The 25,702-nt window shown below is 38.5% G+C and overlaps 1 protein-coding gene across 1 annotated transcript in view; it reads right to left on the reverse strand.

Annotated features, from left to right (window-relative positions):
* PAK2 (p21 (RAC1) activated kinase 2) overlaps window positions 1-25,702 on the reverse strand; it is an 85,544-nt gene that overhangs the window by 39,710 nt on the left and 20,132 nt on the right. The window contains exon 2 of the mRNA XM_034999891.1: window positions 4,696-4,903. Coding sequence (XP_034855782.1) covers window positions 4,696-4,882 — 187 coding nt within the window. The 5' untranslated portion in view covers window positions 4,883-4,903. The remainder of the gene's footprint in view (window positions 1-4,695; window positions 4,904-25,702) is intronic.

A 25,702-nucleotide genomic window follows, 5' to 3' on the forward strand; every position in this document is an offset into this window, starting at 1 on the left:
ACAGACTGAATTAGAAAATTGCCTTGGTTAGTAAGTACTGTATCATTCAACGCTGACTGAATAGAGCTTTTTAAAAATAAGCCAAGACAGTGGCTCATTACCATTTTTATTAACGAAACTACTGGACTTGTTAAGCCATTTCTCACCTGGATTACTGCAAAATCCTCCTAACTAGTTTCCAACTTCAGTCTTAGGCCTCCAACATACCTACTTTCTATACAGCTACTAGTCTCTCCTCTTTAAGACAAAAATGTGTCCAGGTCCCTCCCCTATTTAAAATTCTGTAATGGTTCCCTAGGAAACAGGATAAAATCTGAGCTCTGTAGCATGGAATACAAGGCCCTTTATGACCTGCTCCCTGCCCACCTGTTTAGCTTCCTCTCCTGTCTGCAGTTTCCTCCACACATCATGCTATTATTCTTTCCTCCTGTCTGCTTTCAAGTCACACTGGACTGTACTCAGCCCCATGAATGTGCTATGATCCCTCCTGGAGATGGGCCACTGAAACTCTTTTCTAGGCATTTTAACTACTAAAATCCTCCTACTTATTTTCAGTTATTCATTCTTTAGTCCTCAGCTCTACTGTCACTTCTTTAGGAAGCCTTCCCAGAAAGGACAGACATCTTACACTAGCCCTATTACCACTTTTCATAATTCGTAACTTTATGCTGTAGTTTTGGTTAGTGTTATGAGAGCAGGGACACCATCTGCTTCATCACTTTATCTCTGATCACACACAGGGTTCATATGATACATATGTATCAAGATGTGAAAAGATTTGTTCAATCAAGTTGTCATAAAACATGTAATTTCTAATTTTCTTAACTCTTACAGTGACACTGATTAACCAAAAATGAATAACTGAAGATAGTCCAGCTTTTCTTTCTTTTTTTTTTTTCATGAAAACAGCTGTCTGTTAGTAAGGACAGCAATACGGATGTAAATTTGAGTAGCATAAAATGAGTATCCCTAGATCAGGCTTTATATTAGAGATAGCAAAAATCTTAGGGTAACTATGGTTTTTTTAAAATAAAAATACAGTTTTTCCCTTCTAGACTCCTGTTTCAAGATGATAGACTAATGATATACTGTAGCCCTCCCCCTTTATAACAAATCTCTTTATCATGGAACAAAATGAATGAGGAATGCCTAAAGATGAGAAGAATTCAGATAAAACTAAGGAGAGAAATAGACGCTCAGAATGTAGGCAGGAGAATGCCAGTTCAGAAATGCTGGGGATGGTTAAGCAGGTAGATCTCTGTGTTCATGTAAGCATGAATATGAGTACACACACACAGGGCGCTCTCTTCCTCCTAATCATCAAAGTTTCAGGTCATAGCTTCATCAGAAATGTCAGCTTCCAGGAAGGAATAGTAAGTGTGGGAGGCTGGGTTGGAAAGGGAAGGAAGAGCCCCAGGGAATGAGAGGAATTAAGGAGCACCCAACCCTCCAAACATTTCATCTCTCTCTCTCCCTCCAACTAGGTTATAAAAAGTGACTGCAGATGCTCTACTCTCAACTACAAAGCTGATTGCAATTCTTCCCATCTTGCTCTACAAATTCAATGCAATTCTAATAAAAATATCAACAGGTTTTTTTTTTAAAGTATATGATAAACAAATTCTAAAATGTATAGAGAAGAGCCAAGGGCCAAAAGATCATAAAAAAGAACTTGATAGGTTTGCTCCCTCGGGTATCAAAAAAAGGAATTAGAAGCTATAGTAATTAAGGCGGTACAGTATTAGCTCAGGGACAAATAAGCCAATGCAATAAAGAGAACACAGAAACAGACCCTGGCATACGTGGAAACCTGACCGATAATGGCTTGTATTGCAGGTCAATGGGGAAATGATAAAAGTTTCAATGAAAGGTCTGGGACACTGGTTTTTTAAAAAAGTGAGTATGGATCTCTCTTTGCAGAAACATAAAAAACAAATCCAGATAGTTCAAAGGTTTAAACTGTAAAACTTTTAGGAAAACATAAGAAAGTATCTTTGATCCCTAGTTTCGCAAAGATTTTTCTTTCTTTCCTTTCCTTTTCTTTCTTTCTCTCTCTCTCTCTCTTTCAAGATTTATTTATTTATTTGAAAGAGAGAGAGGGAGACAGAGAACCTTATGCAGACTGTGTGCTAAGCACGGAGCCTGGTACAGAGCTAGATCTCACAACCCTGAGATCACCACCTGAGCAGAAACCAAGGGTCTGACGCTTAATCAACTGTACCACCTAGGCATCCCTATAATAGAATTTTTTTAAGAGAAAAGAAAAATAGGAATTGAATAAGAAAGGCAAAGTTTTTTGTTGTTGTTGTTGTTGTTGTTGTTGTTTAAGAGCCTGTAGGGGTGCCTGGGTGGCTCAGCTGGTTAAGCGTTGGACTCTTGGTTTCAGCTCAAGTCATGATCTCAGGGTTGGGGGATTGAGTCCCACATGGGGCTCAGCACTCCCTGCTCAGTCCCTGCTCAGCATAGAATCAGCTTCAGATTCTCTCCTTTTCCCTCTAAAATAAGTAAATATATAAATAAATTAAAAAATAAAAATAAAGAGCCTGTAAAGTTTTAAGATTAACACTAAAAAGTTATTAGATCTTGAATGTGATTAACACAAGAAAACAAAAAGACTTCGGAAATCACAAAAACAAAATGTAAGAGATCTCAAGAGCTGATAAATGCAATCAGAGCCATCTTAGGTACCTTCACCCTCCCTTTGTATGGGGGGACCTTGAGTTAGTAACAGCTGATGAGTAATTCTCGGGGGGCGGGGAGGAAGGGAAAGTGGAGTTAAGAAAAGAAGGTAAAACTGGAAGATTCTCAAAATGATCAGAGAGATGGGTATGCTCTTTTGAATGTATGTAAATGCATGTTCAATCTGCTCACAAACCCTACCATTACCCATTTCATTTTGTGTGCTTTCTGCCTTTCCAAGGCTGTCCTTAAGTACATTTTATCCCATCTTGAGCATTCCCCTACCCCCCCCTTTTTAAAGATTTTATTGTTTTAAGTAATCTCAGCATCCAACATGGGACTAAAACTCACGACCCCAAGATCAAGAGTCACATGCTCCACAGACTGAGCCAGCCAGGCACCCTTCCCCTACCTCACTTTGCATTCTGCTCTCTATAGGCAAGTCATTTCAACCCTGTCAGCAATTTCTTCTGGTACTAACCTGCATAAATTTGTTTTCTAACCTCCATAATTATAAATACTGTGTTTACACTGACATTATTAGGTTTTCCTACTCTAAAAATACTGACTGACTACTACGGAAGATGAACATTCAGTGCTCTCCCACACACATTTGTCCGCCCTCTTCCCATACATACTTAAAAAACATACTTCCACGAGGGTTTTCAGTCACAACCACACTGAAAATTTAAAAGCAAAATTAGAAATAAGAGATATGCAATAAAAGGAACAGATTTTCAACTGTCCCATAATGATATCCTGTCTGCAAATCTAAATTCTCTAAGTTTTGATTCTTTATTAATATTAAATATAAGACCTCATTCAAATTTCCACTGATTATATGTTCTTAACTCTCAAGTTAAATGTGTACTTATTATTATATATAAAGCACTATTCTTCCACTTGCGTTTACTTCTCAATGTTAACCTAGCTATAAAAGTAGAAATATATCTTTATCTTCACTTAGATCTATTACTGGCTATCAGAGCCATATTGTCATGCTTAATGTAATTAAATGAACTAATCCCTAATTATCATTATTATTTTTTAAAGATTTCATTTATTTATTTGACAGAGAGGGACACAGAGAGAGGGAACACAAGCAGGGGGAGTGGGAGAGGGAGAAGCAGGCCTCCTGCCGAGCAGGGAGCCCGATGTGGGGCTCGATCCCAGAACCCTGGGATCCTGACCTGATCCTGAAGGCAGATGCTTAACGACTGAGCCACCAGGTGCCCCTAATCCCTAATTCTTACTCTGAAATCCACTACTAGTCCATAACCCCTATCTAATTCTAAAGTCCAAAAAGCTCTGAAAACCGCAAATTTTTTCCTTAGGTTTGGCACCAAAACAAATTCAGTGACTTCAACTTAGACGAGATGACCATTTAATGCACAAGACAGATCCCTTCACCAAAGTGTTATTTGGCCCCCAAAGGTCAATCTTACTGAGGCTGAGAAACCCTGGACTAGCTAATGTTTGCAGGAGACACATAATGTATTGATCACTGAGTGCTGCCTCAGATGCTTCTGAGGGCATTAACAGAATACATGATGAAAAGAAACCTGCTTCTCCCTCTCCCACTCCCCCTGCTTGTTTTCCCTCTCTCCCTGTGTCTCTGTCAAATAAATAAATAAAATCTTAAAAAAAAAAAAGTGCTAAGTATTACTACTACTAAAAAATCAGAAACTCTTAATTAGATCTTTCTCAAATATCCAAATCTCATTAATGTTGGGAAGCCATAAACTATGGCCCATTTCTCTTAGAAAATGAAGGAGGGGATTATAGAAATTCATTGGATATAACAAGTAGATAAGCAACAAATTTAGTTTTATTCTTTCCTATCACAGGTTAATTAGCCTTTCTAATAGTGCCTATATACCACCATCAACAGTTTTCTTGGATCTGTTTATTGTTCTCACTACAAAAATCTCAACTGACTATATAGTTCAATTAAAAAGACATCAAAATCAGTAACATAAAATAACTGAGACTCTTTAAATGACAGTAGCTATTTACCTTTCTCTGTGCCTGAGAATATAGAGATGATTTTATTCCTGGGCTTTTTTTCCTCTGGAACAGAGGGCAACGGTTTCAGACTGTGATTGGCTGACAAAGGGTCTTTGCCTCCAGTGCTAAATATGGTACTGCTCATTCGCACGGGAGGCGCTGGAGGCTTGTCTTCCAGTTCTCCGTTATCAGACATGATTTGGAATTATGATACGGCCTGAAATAGATAGGCAAAATCATACAGTTAATCACAAGGTAAAAAATAGTACAGACAAGCACAAACAGTAATAATTATCCTCTTTCCAACTCTGAATTAGAAAAGGTTATCCATTTAGAGTGAAATTTGCAAAATTTGTAAAACTCAATGAGTAAGAGATGAAATTGATTATTAATATAGGTAATCTCCCCTAACAAAGTTGGTAAATGGTTAGCTGAGGGAATGTTTGAAAAGCCAAATCAAGAGGACTATGGTAAGGGCGCCTGGGTGGCTCAGTTGGTTAGGCGACTGCCTTCGGCTCAGGTCATGATCCTGGAGTCCCGGGATCAAGTCCCGCATTGGGCTCCCTGCTCAGCGGGGAGTCTGCTTCTCCCTCTGACCCTCCTCCCTCTCATGCCCTCTGTCTCTCATTTTCTCTCTCTCAAATAAATAAATAAAATCTTTAAAAAAAAAAGAGGACTATGGTAAGTTTTGGGAAAGCATGATGATACTAACATATCAAAAGATAATCGATTCTAAGAGTATATATTCCAAGGAAAAGACAGACAACATGGAGTCTTTAAAAAAAACAACAACAGAGAATTCTGCAGAGGAAGATTATGTTCTGACCGATCAATCAAAAGATAGGTCTCTGATAGGTCCAATTTCTAGAGCAGAGATACAAGGCTTGCTATTAAATACATCAACCAACGCCACTCCCCATGAAGAATCTGACTCCATGCTCACTAGCCTTGTGATTACAACTTAGCCTTCATATAAACTTTCCTAAAGGATGAGAATGTGCCACTGATGCAATATTTGGTTTCTCTGAAAATCTGACATTCTAACTACATGTGTTAGTCCCGTGCACGCTTTGCAGACAGTCCCACAGAACTTGACCAATCTGGGAACGCTGACAAAAGTAAATTCAGAGTTTGGCCGAACACCAGAGTATGGCCAAATCCCAAGATTCTGTCATCCCGTGATGCCCTGTGCAGGCAGTCAAGTAGCCCCTCTTAAACCACATGACTAATTCAGTGGAAACTTCAACCCTGTTTATATATATATTATTATTATATAAACCTTATATATACACACACACACACACACATATATGGCCTTTAAAAACAGTAGATTATACACATTTAAAGTCAGCGGTAAAGGGAAGGGGATGCTTAACTTCCAGGTAAGTTGTTTGTTTGTTTTTTTTTTAAAGATTATTTATTTATTTGAAAGAGAGAGAGAGAGCACAAGCAGGCAGAGTAGCAGGGAGAGGGAGAACCCAGATGAGATTAGGAAACAACACATTTCCCCAGTAAACAAGATTTTGATTGCTAATTAGATCCTGATTTGATTATAGTTATTCAATGCACGTAGGTGAACAAAACTTTGTATATGTACAATGAAAAGAATGCCAACTGTATTTAGAATAAATTAAAAATAAATTTTATTTTATTCTTTTATTTAGTTTGAATGTTAGTACCCGAAGAAAAGTAGGTATCATTTGAGGAGAATTAAGGAATGAAGAGATTATTGTACCTAATTCCACTTCAAATCTTATAGCTTTTGTTTCCCTTGATAAGAGTATGTGTCACTAGAACCACTCTGTATTTTATCTGCCATAATGACAGTTATTTTCCAGCCTACAAAAGAGGAAGGAGAGAAGGTGAAGGGGGAAAATAAACTTTTCTGGGGAGAGCTAGCTAGAGAAGAACTGGGAGAAGAGAGTAAAAAAAAAAAATCTCTTATCGTGAGAAAGACTGCATGAAGTGAAGTTACTATTGGTAGTCAAAAGAAGAAACGGGGTGGAATATAAGAATGTGATGCAGATGACATAGTCAGATGATTCTTCCAAACCAGGTGGTCACATCATGGGGGGTTTCTTTTGCTTAGGCGTGAGATGCAACTGATTGTTCTTTTTTTTTTTTTTTTAAAGATTTTATTTATTTATTTGAGAGAGAGAGAGAGAGAATGAGAGAGAGAGAGCATGAGGGGGGGGAGGGTCAGAGGGAGAAGCAGACTCCCCGCTGAGCAGGGAGCCTGATGTGGGACTCAATCCCGGGACTCCAGGATCATGGCCTGAGCCGAAGGCAGTCGCTTAACCAACTGAGCCACCCAGGCGCCCGCAACTGATTGTTCTTAAGTGTGGGCTGTCAGGTGTGCATCACCAGAGGACTTATATACTGCTACAAATGGAAGAAAGATAAGGCTTAGTTAACAATATTTGGAAGATTACTTGAGAGCATGATAAATTGAGACAGATGTTTATTTCTTATGTGACCATAACATCAAGGCAAAACAGATTGCTCACTTTCATCTTAATCACCAGTTACAACAGACAGCATGTTCAGATTTTGGTTACACTGTGAATGCTCCATATTTATGCATATTAAATTTTAAAAAATCAGGGTAATATGGGATGTCTGGATGGCATAGTCAGTTAAGCAGCTGACTCTTGGTTTTTGCTCAGGTGGTAATCGCAGGGTCGTGAGATCAAGCCCTGCATCTGGCTCTGTACTCAGCACGGAGTCTGCTTCAGATTCTCCCTCTGCCCTTCCCATTCATGCTCACATGTTCATGTGCATGCTCTCTTTCTCTCCCAAATAAATAAATAAATCTTAAAAAAAAAAAAAAGGGTAATATAACAAAATTTCAAAATACATTTGTATGCATTCAAAGAAAGAAATGCACCAAAATATTAGCAGTGGTTATCTGTGACTAACAAGTAATTTTTAGCTTGATTATAATCATAGCTGTGATTAAAATAAAATAAAACAGGGCACAATAGGGGCGCGTGGGTGGTGAAGTCAGTTGAGTGTCTGACTTTGTTCCGGCTCAGGTCGTGGGTCCGTGAGGTCCAGCTGCATGTCTGGCTCCATGCTCAGCACGGAGTCTCCTTGGGATTCTCTTTCTCCCTCTCCTACTGCCCCTCCTACTCGTGCTCACACTCTCAAAATAAAATAAACAAACCTTTAAAGCAGGGCACAATAATTACTTAATGTAAACTGATTACAAATTCTATCCTTAAGGTCGGCTCACAGATGGAACATGACTAGAAACTGCCAGTACACCTTCAGCGACATGCTGTCCAATGTTGTGATTAAGAGCATGGGTTGTGGAATCAGATTCCCTTGGTTGGAATCCTGGTTCCACCATTTACTTCAATGTGTGACCTTGGGCGAATTACTTAACTGCACACCTCAGGGCTCCTTGAAGAAATAGCTGGTTCTAGGCCTGGGACAGAGAAAATACAAGATGAGCCTAGAGTATCTTATATTGTCAGAAAGTAGGAAGTACTTAAAAAGGATAGGAACACACACAGGAAGAGTTTTCTTTTTCCTTTTTTTTTTTTTTTTTTAAGATTTTATTTGACAGAGAGAGAAAGAGAGGGAGCACAAGCAAGGGGAGCAGCAGAGGGAGAGGGAGAAGCAGGCTCCCCGCTGAGCAGGGGCCCAATGAAGGACCCTGGGATCATGACCTGAGCCAAAGGCAAACACTTAACTGAATGAGGCACGCAGGTACCCCAGGAAAGAGTTTTCAAAAGCCAATGCTGGAATGACTGGAGCAACAAATTAATAAAGTAGCATTGCATTTAACCCAAAGTATAAAATAAATATACACAATTCATATCAATACAAGTAAATGAATAAATAAGGGGTGCCTGGGTGGCTCAGTTAAGCATCCAACTCTTGATTTTGGCTCAGATCATGATCTCAGGGTCGTGAGATCAAGCCCTGTGTTGGGCTCCGCACTGGGCGTGAAGACTGCTTAAGATTCTTTCTCTCCCTCTCCCTCTGCCCGCCCCCCAAAAGAATAAATAAAATGGTGGGGTGCCAAATCACCCTTACAAAACAATTCCAAATAATAAATGTAGACAAATCGTCTTCTAGGAGTCGGAATTTAACTTCCCTCCCCACTTCAGTTGAGTGTAGGCTGGACCTAGTGACTCATTTCCAAAGAGTAGAGTATGGAAAGGGAAAAATAACTTCATGGCGGAAAAATCTGGCAAACACTGCATTAACCAAGTGATCAAGGTTAACATCTCCAGTAATAAGTTATACTGACATCACTCACCACCTGATCTAATGTGATGAGAAACATACTTCACCTCTGCAGTATTCTTCCCCCAAATCCAAAACTGCAGTCTAATTATGGGAAAAACATCAGACAAACCCAAACTGAAGGACATTCTACAAAAATTCCTGACCAATGCACCTTAAAGCTATCAAGGATGGGGGTGCCTGGGTGGCTCAGTTGATTAAGCATCTGCCTTCGGCCCAGGTCATGATCCCAGGGCTCTGGGATCGAGCCCCACATGGGGCTCCCTGCTCAGCGAGCCTGCTTCTCCCTCTCCCTCTGCTGCTCCCCCTGCTTGTGCTCGCTCTGTCAAATAAATAAAACCTTAAAAAAAAAAAAACTATCAAGGACATGAAAAACAAAGACTGAGAAACTGTCACAGAGCAGAGGAGTCTAAGAAGACATGACAATATTATACTCTGGAACAAAAAAAGGACATAGTGGAAAAACTGGTGAAATCCAAATAAAATCTAGAATTTAGCTAACAGTAATGTACCAATGTTGGCTTCTTTGCTTTCACAGACATTTTAGGGTTTATGTTAACATTAGGAGAAGATAGGTGATAGGTATACAGGAAATCTATGATCTCTGCAACTTCTCTAAATCTAAAATTATTCCATGATAAAGCCTATTTAAAACGAAATTATGTACTAAAATAAGACGAAATCTGAGAGGTATACAAACCATAAGAGACTCTTAACTATAGGGATGTTATATGCAACTGATGAATCACTAAACTCTACCCCTGAAACTAGGAAGGAAGGAAGCAAGCAAGGGGGCACCAGCTGGGGTCGTGATCCCAGGGTCCTGGGATCCAGCCCCTCATTAGGCTCCCTGCTCCTTGGGAAGCCTGCTTCTCCCTCTCCCACTACCTCTGCTTGTGTTCCCTCTCTCGCTGTGTTTCCCTCTGTCAAATGGATAAATAAAATCTTTTAAAAAAAATTAAAAGAGGGTGCCTGGGTGGCTCAGTTGGTTAAGCAACTGCCTTCGGCTCAGGTCATGATCCTGGAGTCCCTGGATCGAGTCCCGCATCGGGCTCCCTGCTCAGCGGGGAGTCTGCTTCTCCCTCTGACCCTCCCCCCTCTCGTGTGCTCTCTGTCTCTCTCATTCTCTCTGTCTCAAATAAATAAATAAAATCTTTAAAAAAAAAATTAAAAGAAAATAAAAAGGAATTATGTAATAAGTTCCTCAAAAAGTTAGAGAATTATCTACAATATGACCTAGCAATTCCACTCCCAGAATATACCTAAGAGAATTGAGAACATATCCACAAATAAATTGCCTGTGAATGTTCATAGCATTATTCATAATAGCCAAAAGATAACCAACAGATGGATACACAAAATGTGGCGTATCCATATAATGGAATGTTTGTCCACAAAAAGGAGTAAAGTACTACAACATGGATGGACCTTGAAAACGTAAGTGGAAAAAGAAAGACACAAAAAACCCACACACTGTATGATTCCATTTATATGAAATGTCCCGAACGCACAAATCCATAAGGACAGCAGGTAGATTAGTGGTTACTGAGGGGAAGGGAATGGGATGTGACAACTAATGGGTACGGAGTTTTTTCTTGGGGAATGAAAATGTTCTGGAATTAGACATTGGTAACGGTTGTATAAACTTTTTAATATCTTAAGACCACTGAATTGTACACTTTATTTTTTAATTTTTTAAAAAAGTTTTTATTTTTTTATTTGACAGAGAGACAGAGCCAGAGAGCATAAGTGGAGAGAATGGCAGAGGAGAGGGAGAAGCAGGCTCCCCACCAAGCAGGGAGCTGATGCGGGGGCTCGATCCCAGGACCCTGGGATCATGACCTGAGCCAAAAGCAGACGCTTAACCATCTGAGCCACCCAGGTGCCCCTGAATTGTACACTTTAAAACAGTAAGTTTCGGGGTGCCTGGGTGGCTCAGTTGGTTAAGCGACTGCCTTTGGCTCAGGTCATGATCCCGGAGTCCCGGGATCGAGTCCCACATCTGGCTCCAGCTCAGCGGGGAGCCTGCTTCTCCCTCTGACCCTATCCCCTCTCATGCTGTTTCTCTCTCTCTGTCAAATAAATAAAAATAAACAAAATCTTTAAAAAAAAAAAAAACAACAGTAAGTTTCAGGTATGTAAATTATATCTCAATTTTTAAAAAGGAACTAATATTTACTTCATAAAGATTAAATGAGCTAATAAAGATTGAATACTGCTAGGACTATCATGATCATTAATATTTATAAAACTCTATGCTATAACTTAGAGAAAATAAAGGAGGATCTAGTTCTTCTCCAAGAGTTCACAAGCTACTAGGGGAAAGACCAACACAACTAAGTTGGGTCATGCATGCCACATGCATATTAAAAGCCACTTAGTTTCTTCAAAAGGTAGCAGTTCTCAAAACATTTTGGCCTCAAGACCCCTTTACACTCCTAAAAATTATTGAGGCTCCCAAATACTTTTTGTTTATATATCTATATTGTTTATGTCTATATATTCTATATGAGAACTCAAAGCAAGTTAAATATTTATTTCATCAAAAAATACTCACTACATGTTAATATAAATAAGAGAAGGGCTCGATCATGACCTTAGCCGCAGGCAGATGCTTAACCATCTGAGCCACCAGGGCTCATCAAGTACATTCTTAAGTAAAACCAGCTTTTTTTAAAAAAAAAAAACTACAAGTAAAGCAGAGGGGAAGGCACCTGGATGGCTCAGTGGGTTAAGTGGCTGCTTCAGCTCAGGTCATGATCTCAGGGTCCAGGGATTAAGCCCTGGGTCAGGCTCTTTGCTCAGTGGGGAGTCTGGCTCTCCCTCTGCCCCTCCCCCAGTTCATGCTCTCTCTCTCTCAAGTAAATAAATAAAATATTTTAAAAAACAAAACCAAAAAACAAAACCTGCAAGTGGGGGTGCCTAGTTGTTTGGCCCAGTCATTAAGCATCAGACTCCTGATTTCAGCTCAGGTCATGATCCCAGGGTTACGAGCCTTAGCCCCACATGGGGCTCCACACTAGGCATGAAGACTGCTTAAGAGTCTCTCTCTACCTCTCCCTCTGGCCGCCCCCAAACAAAAAAAACCCTGTAAGTGCACGGCTACTACTTGATTTCTGTTAAAGAACAGGCAATTTTACCTACTACTACTTTTGTACCAGCTATGCAAATTTCAACAGTATGAAAAGCAAAGAATTATCTTTTACAAAAATAGGTTTTGACCTCATAGACCCCAACAGTACCATAGACCACACTTAGAGAACTGCTGCTTTAAAGTATATCCCAGCTCTATACTTTACCCTCATACCCCCAATTTTAATGTGCCATTGGGGTGGCAGAAGACCCCTATTTATTCATCCTATACTCCCCACATTTTAAACAAAGGAAACGGTAATAAATGGCTAGATTTCCAAGCTAGGGCATATAAACCTAATCAAACCTTTAACATGGTTAAACATGGTTGAAAATCTATACACATGCAATGGTATTTACTATATTATTTTTCATAACAAAAATCAGAAAGATCAGTAGGTTTTCCTGGGTTAGCCAGAGAGACTAATTGCCATTTGTATGAAAAAACAACCTCCATAAAATTCTAAGCAAAGAACATTACAGGGCAACTTTCAGAACACAGCCTTTCCTTACACTTTGGTTATCCAAAAAAATTTCTTTACTGCTCTATTTTAGTATACTGCACAGCAGCTTTTTAATTTGCTGCACAAATTCAGTCCAGTAGAACTAAAGGGGAATATATTATTTGTTTCAGAAAATTCTTCTTGGTGATTGTACATTATAGGTAAGGCTGAATTAGCTGTCTTAAGGAAATCCCAATTAACATGATGTACCTACCCTGTAGACAACATATGTCTAAATAAAGCCGAAATTTAACATTAAATATATAGGTCACAGATGTCCTTAATGAAATTACTCAAGATGATAAATATGATAGCAACATAAATGATTAGATCTTAGTAATTATACACATGATCCTTGATACTCTGACACCAGCTTAGCTGAGGATGACTTCATCACTTCATCTCGGGATTTCTCTAAGTAGTACCTATGTCTTCAAGCTGCTGTTCAGAGGAAGAGGATAAAAGCTCTAACTAGCTTCCTAAAGAGTTTCTATGCATTCAAGTTTTGCTTAGAGCTACCCATAACCAACAGACTGAGGACTAAACTCTGATATTTGGGACATTTACTACTGAATCAATCTGATATCATATAAATATACCGCATATACCATATGCCTTATGTTGCCCAAATACACCAAAGAATTTTCTGGCCTAAATCATCTTTGTGTTGTGTATATATTTCTCCATTTTTATGTTTTCTTCATCCTTTTCCCTATCTAACCGAATCTTTCAATGCTCAGCAATAATTATTTCCTATATAAGGTCATTTCTGTCTATCCCTTTGCAAAATGATCCTTTACTTCCTCTGAACAAGAATGATCCCTCCCCCCCACCACCAAAAAAAAATCCCTTCACATCCTCTGAATACAAGTTACACAGGAAAATAAATTCAGAGAGTAGTAAAGTTGGATTAGAATTTATCTGGCCCATCTTTCCTATTTTATATGAGAAGGACCTGACGCCCCAAAGAATAAGCAGTTTGCCTAAAGTCACACAAATCTAATTATTAACAAAACTAAGACCAGAATTCAAGGTCTACTAATAACTCTTAATCTCATTCTGTCTTTTCTTAATTATGTTAAAAGACTGGACCACTTGCGGGGGGCGGGGGGGGGGGAGCACCTGCCTGGCTCAGTCAGTACAGCATGTGACTCTTGATCTCAGGGTTGTAAATTCAAGCCCCACACTGGGTATAGAGATTACTTAAAAATCAAATCTTAAAAAAAAGAAAAAAATATAGGACCACTCTGGCAATGAATTACAACTGTGCATCATTTATTATTTTAGGTGAATTTCCTGCTTAAGACTTGACGCAATTGAAAGGCAGGGATTATATATACCACCACCACCATTATTACTATTACATACTGTACTATCTACGACTACTATTATTATACATTGTACTATCTCCTTTAATGTTTAGCACAGATCCTTGCATGTATTAAAAATAATATTTACTGATTTATGGTACTTCACTCTGTTGCCAGATGAAATATTATTCTTCCTAAATTTATTAGTTCTCTATCGAACAGCATTTCACTAGACAACATATAAACTACCCAATATTAACAAAAATATCTTTGGAAAGATTTATACTTTTCCTCTAACAGCTGATTCATGGCCTTAGTCTTTGATCCTTTTCCGTAAGACAGTGTTATTTTTTTGTGTATTGCTTCTACTGATGGTGTCAAATGCCTAAGAAGTGCTAGATGATGATGTGATAAGGTTCTTTACATCCTCTATTTCTAGTCAGAAGGAATAAAGAATATAAAAACAATTCATGATAAAATTCTGATTTACCAATGTTTTGCTCCATCATTACCCAAAAATGTTTTATTAAAAAAATGATAAGTAGTGCCTCTCTCCAAATCTGTTCAAACACTTTTTGCTACTTTTCAGTGAAAAACAAGTAGGCAAAACAAAAAGCAAGCCCCAAACACACTGTACTCCTCTAACAGGCCCATTGTTTAATTGTGACACGACTTGAAGACAGACAATTCCTCAATTGTCTACTGAAGGAGACTAGGGGAAGCTAAATATACAACAGAAATGAAAAAAGGAGTGGTGTCTGGAACCAGTCAAACTAGTAAAAATTACTAATTTTTTTATGATCTAACTTGGATCAACTATGGTACTTCAAGTATACATCATGTATTACTAAAAAACACGACAATTTTAAAAAGCACAGTTTGCTTTGTATTTTCACTTACATTTTATATAAATAATGAACCTTAATTTTTCAGTACCTTATGAATGTAATAATACAACAGTATTTGATAAGACTTTTAGCAATCTCTCAATAAGCTACAAGAGCTCCCAAACCACTGGCCTCTCTTCCCCTCCCACTCCAAAAAAGCTTCAAATGCCTTTGAGAGTGAAATTATCAATTAAAAATATCCCAAATCACCTCAAATGGACAACAGACACTATGGAAGGCAAGTCCACAAATTAGAAGGTAAGGAATGTTTTTATTTGGTGGCAATGGCCATTAACACTAGGCCGATTTAGTAGCAAAGCCAGAAAGGAAAAGGGAAAGAGGGAAGGAGATGTAGAAAACACAAATGGGGCACTGGAAAAGAATAAAGAAGGAAACGTGGAAAAGAAACTTTGCTCAAACTCAAATAAAGGAGTGGATAACATATCAAAGTTATAAAAATGCAAGGATAGACTAGTTAAGATGAAAAGGATGTTTCCATAGAGCCCAAGGCAGAGTGAAATCAAGAACAAGAGAGTAAGCAATTTACTAATCCAGTTATTCTTGAGGGATTTTTGACTAACCCCTGGAGATCTTCAAATTCCACTTTGATGGCTGTCACGGGGCAGGTGATAAAACCGAGTCTGCTAAATTGAAAAATCTAATAGAAGTCCCTTCCACATAAGACTAAGACCTAAAAAGTATAATCTGTATAAGACTAAATCAGGAATAAATCCCTCTGGGCCAAAGGGAACAAGAAAATCTTAAATATTTTGAGTCCAGTGATAGTGTGGGGTGGGGGATGAGGGTAAAGATCTCTGAGAAATCCTAACAAGAAAATGCACGTTTTTTTGGTCTGAATTCATCCCACCTCTGAGGTCCCCCAAATTCCCAAATAGGTATAACTGAATATGGTCATGCTGGCGAATGGCAAAATAAAATGATAAGAACTTTAACACTGGTCTCAAATAATACCCAAAGATAAAATTCTGAGGAAAAGGAACATCTCATAGTGAAAATTCAGAAAACAAAACAAGGCACTGGGATTGAGAACTATCCAAAACAGACTGGTAAAATAGATGTGGAATGATCTGACATAGAACATGTCAAGAAGCTTGAAAAAAAAGCAAATTTGAAAAGCCAACATACAATACTTTCAGTAAGAAAAAACATAATACCTGAAAACGGGAATTTGACATTTTAAGTAAAAAGGAGTATAGACGAAGGGGAAGAAAGAATTAGTGAACTGGGAGATGTATGTATCTTTAGAAAGTCACTTTAGAAAGCAGCACAGAGACAAAGAGATAGAAAATATGAAAGAAAAGTAAGATGAATAGGTTGGATGACCTAAGATAGAACTACCTGGAGTTTCAGAAGGGGAGGACAGAATGAATGAGGGACTGGTTTACCAGATAAATTAGTAGCTGAGAAATTTCTAGAACTGATGAAGGACACAAATCCATAAGATGAAGAAACCTAATAAATCAAAAGCAGGATAAAAAAGTAATTGAAGTAAAAGACACATGACAGTGAAATTAGGGTCAAAGAACAAAGAGTTCTTAAAATCAGCCAAGGGAGGAAAAAGGGCAATTGGACTTCAAGTTTACTTCTTAATACCAACAATGACAGCCAGAAGACACTGGAACATTCTCAGTGTTCGCAGAGAAGGTGCCAACATACAGCAGATTCAACAAAACTCTCTTTCAAAAATGAGGACAGGTGCCAAGATACTGCAAATTCAACAAAACTCTCTTTCAAGAATGAGGACAAAATAAAAATATTTTCAGACAAAGAAAATTTTCAAAAGACTAGAATTACTCTATACGCTTAACCGAAGTCAGTCAAGTTGGAAATCAATAACAAAAAAATTTAACTAGAAAAATACTCCTTAAGTTTGGAAATTTTAAAACACCTCTAAAAAACAGGTTAAGAAAGAAAAGCATAAAGGAAATTAGAAAATACTTACTAGAATTGAATGAGAATGAAAAAGCTATGTGTCAAAACTTAGAGGATTAGATAAACAAAATGTGGTATAAACCTACTGTAGAGCATGTTTATCTTTAAAAAGAAGTGAAATTTGATATGTGCTCTAATAAAGATGAACTTTGAAAACATTAAGTAGAATGAGCCAAACACAAAAGGACAAATACTGTATAATTTCACTTCCATGAGGCACCTAGACTGGTCAAATTATTCATAGCGACAGAAAGAGTGACTGGGGTCTTACTGTTTAATGGGGAGAGAGTTTCTGTTTGGGAAGATAAAAAAGTTTTGACAATGGATGTATTTTACTACATGTACACAAACTTGTAGGATGTGATTAAAGTACTTAAAGACACTTATAGTTCTGAAGTTTTACTTTAAAAAAGAACTAAAAATTAATGAACTAAAAAAGAACTAAAATTAAGCAACTAGCCTAAGAAGTAAAACAAAAACAAAAAAGGAAACCCAAAGAACTGGGAAGAAAATAATTCAGATATAAGCTGAAATTGCTAAATAGAAGATTAATATTATACATACAGTGGAGATCAATAAAGCTAGAAGTTAGATCTCAGATAAAACTAGTACAATACCTCCAAAAAATTTAATCAAGAAACAGAGAAAGTACAAATAAACACCCATAGGAATGAAAAGGAGTTTTAGGGTGTCTGGGTGGCTCAGTCTATTAGGTGTCCAGCTCTTCATTTCGGCTCAGGTCATGATCTCAGGGTGGTGGGATTGAGCCGCCTGTTGGGCTCCATGCTCAGCGGGGAGTCTGCTTGGGATTCTCTCTCTCCCTCTGCCTCTGCCCCTCCCCCTGCTCTCTCTAAAATAGATAAATAAATCTTAAAAAAAAGGGGGGGGTTCTACTGGTATTTAGTGAGAAGATGTCACAGATACCAGCATTCTGCAATGTGCCAGCAAGTCCTCACAACTCTTTTTTTTTATTTTAAAGATTTTATTAATTAGAGAGAGAGAGGAAACAGGGGGAGGGGCAGGGAGAAGGAGGGAGAAGGGAGCCCCACATGGGGCTCAATCCCAGGACCCTGGGGTCATAACCTGAGCCGAAGGCAGATGCTTAACTGACTGAGCCACCCAGGCGCACCCTCACAACTCTTTTTTGTAATTTTTTTTTAATTTGTTTTTTAAGTTGGCTCCACACCCAGTGTGGAGCCCAACATGGGGCTTGAACTCACAACCATGAGATCAAAACCTGAGCCAAGATCAAGAATTAGTTGCCCAACCAACTGTGCCACCCAGGCACCCCACATCCTCACAACTCTTGAATGTCTCACCATACACTGATTTATAGTTAAAAAAATATATATATATGTATTTATATAATTATCTGAACCTAGAACAGAGTTCTATTTTGCATATGAAATAGTTACACAGTTTTAACACACACTGAATTTTCTAGCTATGCAACCACTATGAAACCAAGAGAAGCTTGGAATTCGTCTTGCTCAGTTCACTTTTACTGAGAAGTTACTGTTATTTACCATTTGGAATATCGTATCACTTAAAGTAACATGCTCGTGCTGGTGGGAGTTATCAGTAGCAGTATATCTGTATGAGATTGCATTAAGGCCAAGCCTACAAATAGATACAGGCATTTCATTCTGATTTTTACAGTAAGTTGTGATCAAGTACTCACAAATACAAATATATATTTTATTACAGTTTTCCTTTTATTTATTTTTTCTGTTACACTAATTTCCCCCTCAAAATTGATTCAAGGAGTTGAGTCAGGGCATTATATTGACTCTTTTCCTCTGAAAAGAGGATTGGTTTAAATAATCTCTAATTTTTCTTTCATAGGAAAGCAGTATAACACAGTGTTTAGGAGTACAGTTCTAGATAACCCATTTCTAGGAATCTATCCCAAAGACACAATGGCAAAAATACAGAGACATATATAAATGAACATACATAAATAATAGGCTGTATTACCTGTAACAGCAAAAGACTGGAAGCATCTCAAATGGCAATAAATAGGAGACTGGTTGAATTAGCTATGATGTACCCCCCATTCAAGTACTATGAAGTAAAATGAATGAGGAAATCAATCTATCTAATCAATCTATCCCATGGAGTGATACTATTAATGAACATGCAAGATGGGAGAAAAATGTATGATATGCTACCATTTATCTAAGTAAAAAGGAAAGGCATGTCAACACACAGACATGCACACATATACAAGCTTAATATTATTATTTTCTAAAGATTTTATTTTATTTATTTGTCAGAGAGAGAGAGAGAGAGAGAGGGAGAGGGCACACAAGCAGGGCAAGTGGCAGGCAGAGGGAGAAGCAGGCTCCCCACTGAGCAAGGAGCCTGATGCGGGCTTATCCAACTGAGCCATCCAGGCGTCCCAAGCTTATTATTATTTTTTTATTTTTTTATAAAGATTTTATTTATTTATTTGACAGAGAGACAGCAAGAGGGGGAACACAAGCAGGGGGAGTGGGAGAGGGAGAAGCAGGCTCCCTGCTGAGCAGGGAGCCTGATGAGGGGCTCGATCCCAGGACCCTGGGATCATGACCTGAGCTGAAGGCAGACGCTTAATGACTGAGCCACTCAGGCGCTCCCCAAGCTTATTATTTTTTTAATAGAAGGGTAAACCATAATTTTTTCAACGGTTACTTTGGGGAAGGAAGGGAACAAAATGGAGGGGACTGAATTAAAAGTTAGACTTCTCTGAATATATCTTGCTTTGTATATTTGATTTTGGAACTTTGGAAGTTATATATAATCACCAGCAAAAGTAGAATAAGTAATACTACTTGAAATAAATAAGGTATAGAGACCCAATCGCATAACTCATTGGCCACTAAAAATATACTTGGGCACTGAGTTCCCTCCTTAATATTCATCACCCATCTAGCCCATCCCCCACCCAACCTCCCTCCATCAACCTCTCAGTTTGTTCTCAATCGTTAAGTCTCTTATGGTTTGTTTCCTCCCCCTTCTCCCCCCTCCCATATGTTCATCTGCTTTGTTTCTTAAATTCCACATGAGTGAAATCATATGGTATTTGTCTTTTTCTGACTTAGTATGCTTTGCATAATACACTCTAGCTCCATCCACATTATTACAAATGGCAAGATTTCATTTTTTGATGGCTAATACTCCATTGTGTGTCTGTGTGTGCGTGTGTGTGTGTGTGTCTATAAACCACATCTTCTTTACTGATTCATCAACGAACATTTGGGCTCTTTCCATTGTTTGGCTATTGTCGATAATGCCACTACAAACATCAGGGTGCATGTGCTCTTTGAATCTGTATTTTTGTATCCTTTGGGTAAATACCTAGTAGTGCAATTGTTAGATCATAGGGTAGTTCTACTTTTAACTTTTTGAGGAAACTCCATATTGTTTTCCAGAGTGGCTGCACCAGTTTGCATTCCCACCAATAGCGCAAGAGGGTTCCCCTTTCTCCACAACCTCACCAACACCTGTTGTTTCTTGTGTTGTTAATTTTAGCCATTCTGACAGGTGTGAGGTGGTAGCTCAACTACAATAAATTATTAAGATAAACACAAATTTAGCAAATTTTGCAAGATAAAGAGGAATATACAAAACTCAGCTGCATTTCTGTATACTAAACAAAATGAAATTGGAACAGGAAAAGATACCTTTTATAACATAATTAAAAAAATATGAAGTTCCTAGAACAGAAGTTCCCAAACCTTCTCAATTCATGGTACCCTTGCTATTCTCAGTAATTATTCATAATGCTAAAAGAAATTCCTAACGGTTTCATTTATTTAGTAGTTAGGTCCAAACAACTATTAGTATTTATGTCCCCAAAACTTAGTAGTTATTCAAAAAAGCAATACAGGGGTGCTTGGGTGGCTCAGTCGTTAAGTGTCTGCCTTTGACTCAGGTCATGATCCCAGGGTCCTGGGATAGAGCCCTGCCTCGGCTCTATCCCAGGATAGGGCTCCCTGCTCGGCGGGAAGCCTGCTTCTCCCTCTCCCACTCCCCCTGCTGTGTTCCCTCTCTCCTGTCTCTCTGTCAAATAAATAAATAAATATTAAAGAGCAATACACATAAACTGAAGGTTTTTTTTTTTTCTTAATCACTTACAAACTGGAAACATGCACCCGATGGGCACTGAATAATATAAGAACTCAGGCACTGCCCACCCTCACTTTCTGTTCCACTTTGATTTCTGTACTTTTAATCACAGCAACTGCTTCATAAAGACAGACATTATGGAAGGTATCACAACTTAATGTTTAAACTGTGGAACTCTCTAGAGCTGTTAGTCCACACAGTGTTCAATAGATGGCGATCACTGATTCCCTCCAAAATGTAAAATCCCATGGTGCCTCTGAGCTGAGGCGGGTATCCCAGGGTACACTGGTACAGTTTGGGAACTACGGAACTAGAATCTTTATAGAGGAGGAAAAGATATTAAGGAGGACTAATAAATGGAGAGATACTAATGTTCAGGAACTTAAGACTAAAAATTGGGCACCTGGGTGGCTCAGTCAGTTAAGCCGCTGCTTTCGGCTCGGGTCATGATCCCAGAGTCCTGGGATCGAGCCCCACATTGCTCAGTGGGGAGCCTGCTTCTCCCTCTGCCTGCCACTTCCCCTGCTTGTGCTTGCTCTCCCCCCGTCCCCATGTCAAATAAATAAATAAAATCTTTAAAAAAAAAATTGTAAACAAAAAAGAAAAATAATAAAAAAGACTCAAAATTGTATAAATGCCAAATTCCTTCAAATTAATCTAGATTCAAAGTAATCTTAGTCAAAATCCCAAAACGGTTTTATGAAAAATTGGACAGCTAATTCTAAAATCTATGTGTAAGAGCAAAGGCCCAGGAGGAGCAAAAACATTCCTGAGATAGGATAATGTAGAGAGACCCTGATAGGATTATTTTTTATCTAAGAAATTGGATCCTGTACTAGATACCACACCACTTACTCATCGTTTCCAATCCTTTCAGCCTCCCCTATCTCTTATTCAAGCTGCTCCTCCACCTACCAGCTCTATATTGGATGTGGCCAACTTGTAAACGCAGGCGCAACAGCACAACGCCTCACTTCATTCCTGAGCTGCACACCTTCACCCACGCAAGTGCCACCTGGTGGTGCAGGGGAGTTAACTGTGGGGTGAACCTATGACCGACGTGATGAGAAAAGATCCCATCTTGTTAGATAGATCCTTTTTCTTATCCCCTGTTGGATGATCTGAGACTGACCTTCTGTAACTTCCTGGGAGGCAATACTCCATACAGGCCACCACTATAGGAGTGCTCCCCTCCCCCTTTCCCATACTTCTCCCTGGGAATGAGCTTCCTAATAATTCAAAGATACATAAGCCTTCTGCCTCAAGCTATTCCTTCTGGAGACTGCAGGTGAAGATCCCTACCCTACACCAAAAAAATCTGTAGATGAATTAAAGATTTAATGTGAAAGGCAAAATTCTAACTTTTAGAAAATTATATAGGAGGGTATCTTTATGTAGAAGAGTATCTTTATGACTCTAAAGGAAAAGACTGATAAATAGGACTAAATTCTACACCATAAAATAAAAAGATAAGCTGCAAATCAGGAGATCTCTGCAACAAAAGTAGCTGAGAAAAACTGTATTCAGAACATATAAGGAATTTCTATAAAGAAATAAAAGACAAAGAATCCAATCAATAATGAGCAAATGACATGAATGGCATTTCACAGAAGACGACAAAGTGAATAAATACACAAGAACATGCCCAACCTCGCAAAAAATCGTGGAAATGTAAGTTAAGGCCATTAGCAGATACCATTTTACACCTTCTAGATTGGCATAAATTAAGAAGGCTGACCAAAGTCAAGTATTATCAAGGATGTAAAGCAAAGAGAATTCTACTAACTGTTAGTGGGAGTGCAAAGTAGCAAAACTACTTCAGAAAACAACTTGGTATTGGCTTGTAAAGGAGACCGTCTGTCTTCACGTTCTGCAACTCAGCAATTTTACTCCTGGATATAAATCCAAGAAACTCTTACACATGTGCAAATTGTAATAATATTTATAGTAGCACTGTCATACCAGTAAAAAACCCAAAACAACCCTTTATCGGACTAGGCTATGCACAGGTATCAAACATGTCCCCAAATCTTAATGTTTTAACACAATGAAGGTTTATTTCTAGTGGACACTAAACCTGAGGAAGTTAGTTCTTCTCCTTAAGACGATTTATATGGATCTGGGCTGCTGAGATCCTAAAGTTCCACTACCTTAACAAGTTGCCACCAAAATGGAAGAGAGAGACTGAGGGGGCATGTGGGCTTTTAACTGTCTCAGTCCGCAAGTGACATAGCTCACTTCCCCCCGCATGGTTCAACAGAACCTGCCATATACAAGCAATCCATAAATATCTGTTGAATGAATGCATGAGTACGGAAGGATAAGAGATCACTTTTTCGCTTCAAAATGATTTGAGAAAGAGCACGACTTTAACTTGAAAAATGACATAAAGGATAGTTTGCACAGATAAAAACTGGAGGAAGGATATTCCAGGTACTACTATAGACGCCAAAGAGCCAGCAGGCTTCACTTCACAGCTACTCTGAATGATCCTTAGTGGTTGGCTGCCACGTCTTCCTGTACACCGTGATGAGAATTCCGAGGCCGCGTTCCTCTTACCGGGGGGTATGAAACAAAATAATCCAGCAAAGACAGAAAGGCAAAAAAATCTCTCCTTGCTTTAAGAAACATGTTTTTTGAAAAGTGAGGTAAGTTAAAAAGAAATGTATTCCGGGGCGCCCAGGTGGCTCAGTCGGTTAAGCGTCTGCCTTCAGCTCAGGTCATGATTCCACCCGCGTCAGGCTCTCTGCTCAGTGGGGAGTCTGCTGCTTCTCTCTCTCTGCCCCTCTCCCCTGCTCATGCTTGCTCTCTCTCACTGTCTCTCTCAAATAAATAAAATCTTAAAATATATATATATATATGTGTGTGTGTGTGTATATTCCTAAGCAGTATCAAATGGCATACAGAGGTTTAAAAAACCAATCACTTAAGGGGCACCTGGCTTGCTCAGTCAGAAGAGCACACAACTCTTACTCTCAGGGTCCTGAGTTCAAGACCCACGTTGGGCGTGGAGCCTACTAAAATCAAAAACAACAACAAAAACACTGAACACTAAAAAGTTTTCCTTTAACCCCACTTCCCTTTCCCTTAATCCCAGCTAGACTAAATGGCTAATGACAATTATGACTTACTGATCTTTGTACTCCTAGCACATAGTACAGAGTTTGGCACACTGTATGTGCTCAACAGATGCATACTAAAATGAATCAAGACTAGGTGTGTAAGGTTATAAAAACAGACATCACTAAGGGATATGGATTTTTATTTTATTGTAATCTCTATGCCCAACATGAGGCTCGAACTCACAACCCCTAGATTATGAGTCACATGCTCCACTGACTGAACCAGCCAGGCGCCCCAGGATATGCATCTTTAAAAGATACCTTGAAAGAATAAATGGATCTTGGTCAAATTTTAGTAGTTACATTAGTGATACAAAAAAATTTTGAAAATATATCAAATTAAGATACTTGGGGAAAATGGAATACTATCATGTAGAGAGGCTGACCCTCAATGGGAAGTTGTTCCTAAAGTCATCTTCAAATTACTTGTTTTCTTTAAAATTGGTTTCCTTATATTCCGTAAACTGTGCTATCCAATATGGGTAGACATACTGGCCATACATGGCTATTTAAATTTAATTAAAATGCAATAAAATTCAGATACTTAGTCACACTAGCCATATTTCAAGTGCTCAGCAGTCACATGTGCCTAGTGGCTGCCATACTGGAGAGCACAGATATAGAACATTTCCATCATGGCAACAAGTTCAAGTTGAATGGCACTATTCTTTTTTTTTTTTTTTTAAAGCTTATATTTATTTACTTGGGAGAGAGAGAGTGAGCTTGCGCAAGCATGAGCAGGGGGAGGGGCAGGGGTAGAGGGCCAAGCAAACTCCCCACTGAGCGGGAAGCCCAACATGAGGCTCCATCCCAGGACCCTGAGATCATGACCTGAGCCAAAGTCAGATGCTTTACCGACTGAGCCACCCAGACGCCCCAAATCCAGCACTATTCTAAACCTTTCTATACAACTACTCATACATAATCAGAGGAAGAGTGGCTGTTTTTAAATTGGATATTTCTAAGTCAGAGAATATATCTAAAAGGTTTAAAAACTATACTTATACTAATAAGTTTTAATATTTTTCTTAAATTTGTCAAAAATGGAAAGCAAATAATTCACTTTTCTACCAACCTGGCTAAAAGGTTAGTAAGTCAATAAGAACTAGTCTAGATTTACTAGTATAGGATATTTCTCTGAAAATGGGCCTAACATTATGTATCCTGACCGTGTATATGAGCCTAGTTGTGGGTTAACACCCAAGAACTTGTTTTCATTCTCTAGAATTACTGTCCAACTTTTAAAGTATAAACGCCAATAATCAGTAATATGGTATTATAAAGTCTTTCTCTTTCATGAGACTCCTTCAGTCTTTGATATCTAGGGGGGGATTAATTCCTATACCTCAACAAGGGGAAGATTTAGTTTTCAATTTGTTTTCCCAGATTAAGTCTGCTAGAACCCTGTTCCTAAGAGGCGCATTCATATGACAATATTTGAGAAAAAGGACTAAAGCATGATGACTTCTAAGATGCAACATTCCATCAATGCGATTACACTGTGATTACAATGTGATTACCTTCCTAAACGTCACTTAAAGAACACCAAAGTGATGTCTAATGATTGTCTATTTGACAAACTTAAGTTACATAAATACTACATCAAAATAAAGTTTCTGCATAGCAAAAGAAACAAACAACAAAACTAAAAGACAACAAAGACATCAGTCTGCATACTGTTTTCCAACAACAAAACTAAAAGACAACAAAGACAACCCACTGAGTGGGAGAAGATATTTGTA

This window comes from Mirounga leonina, unplaced genomic scaffold (genome assembly GCF_011800145.1).
Source record: "Mirounga leonina isolate KUSES-001 unplaced genomic scaffold, KU_Mleo_1.0 Mir_115, whole genome shotgun sequence".
NCBI lineage: Eukaryota > Metazoa > Chordata > Mammalia > Carnivora > Phocidae > Mirounga > Mirounga leonina.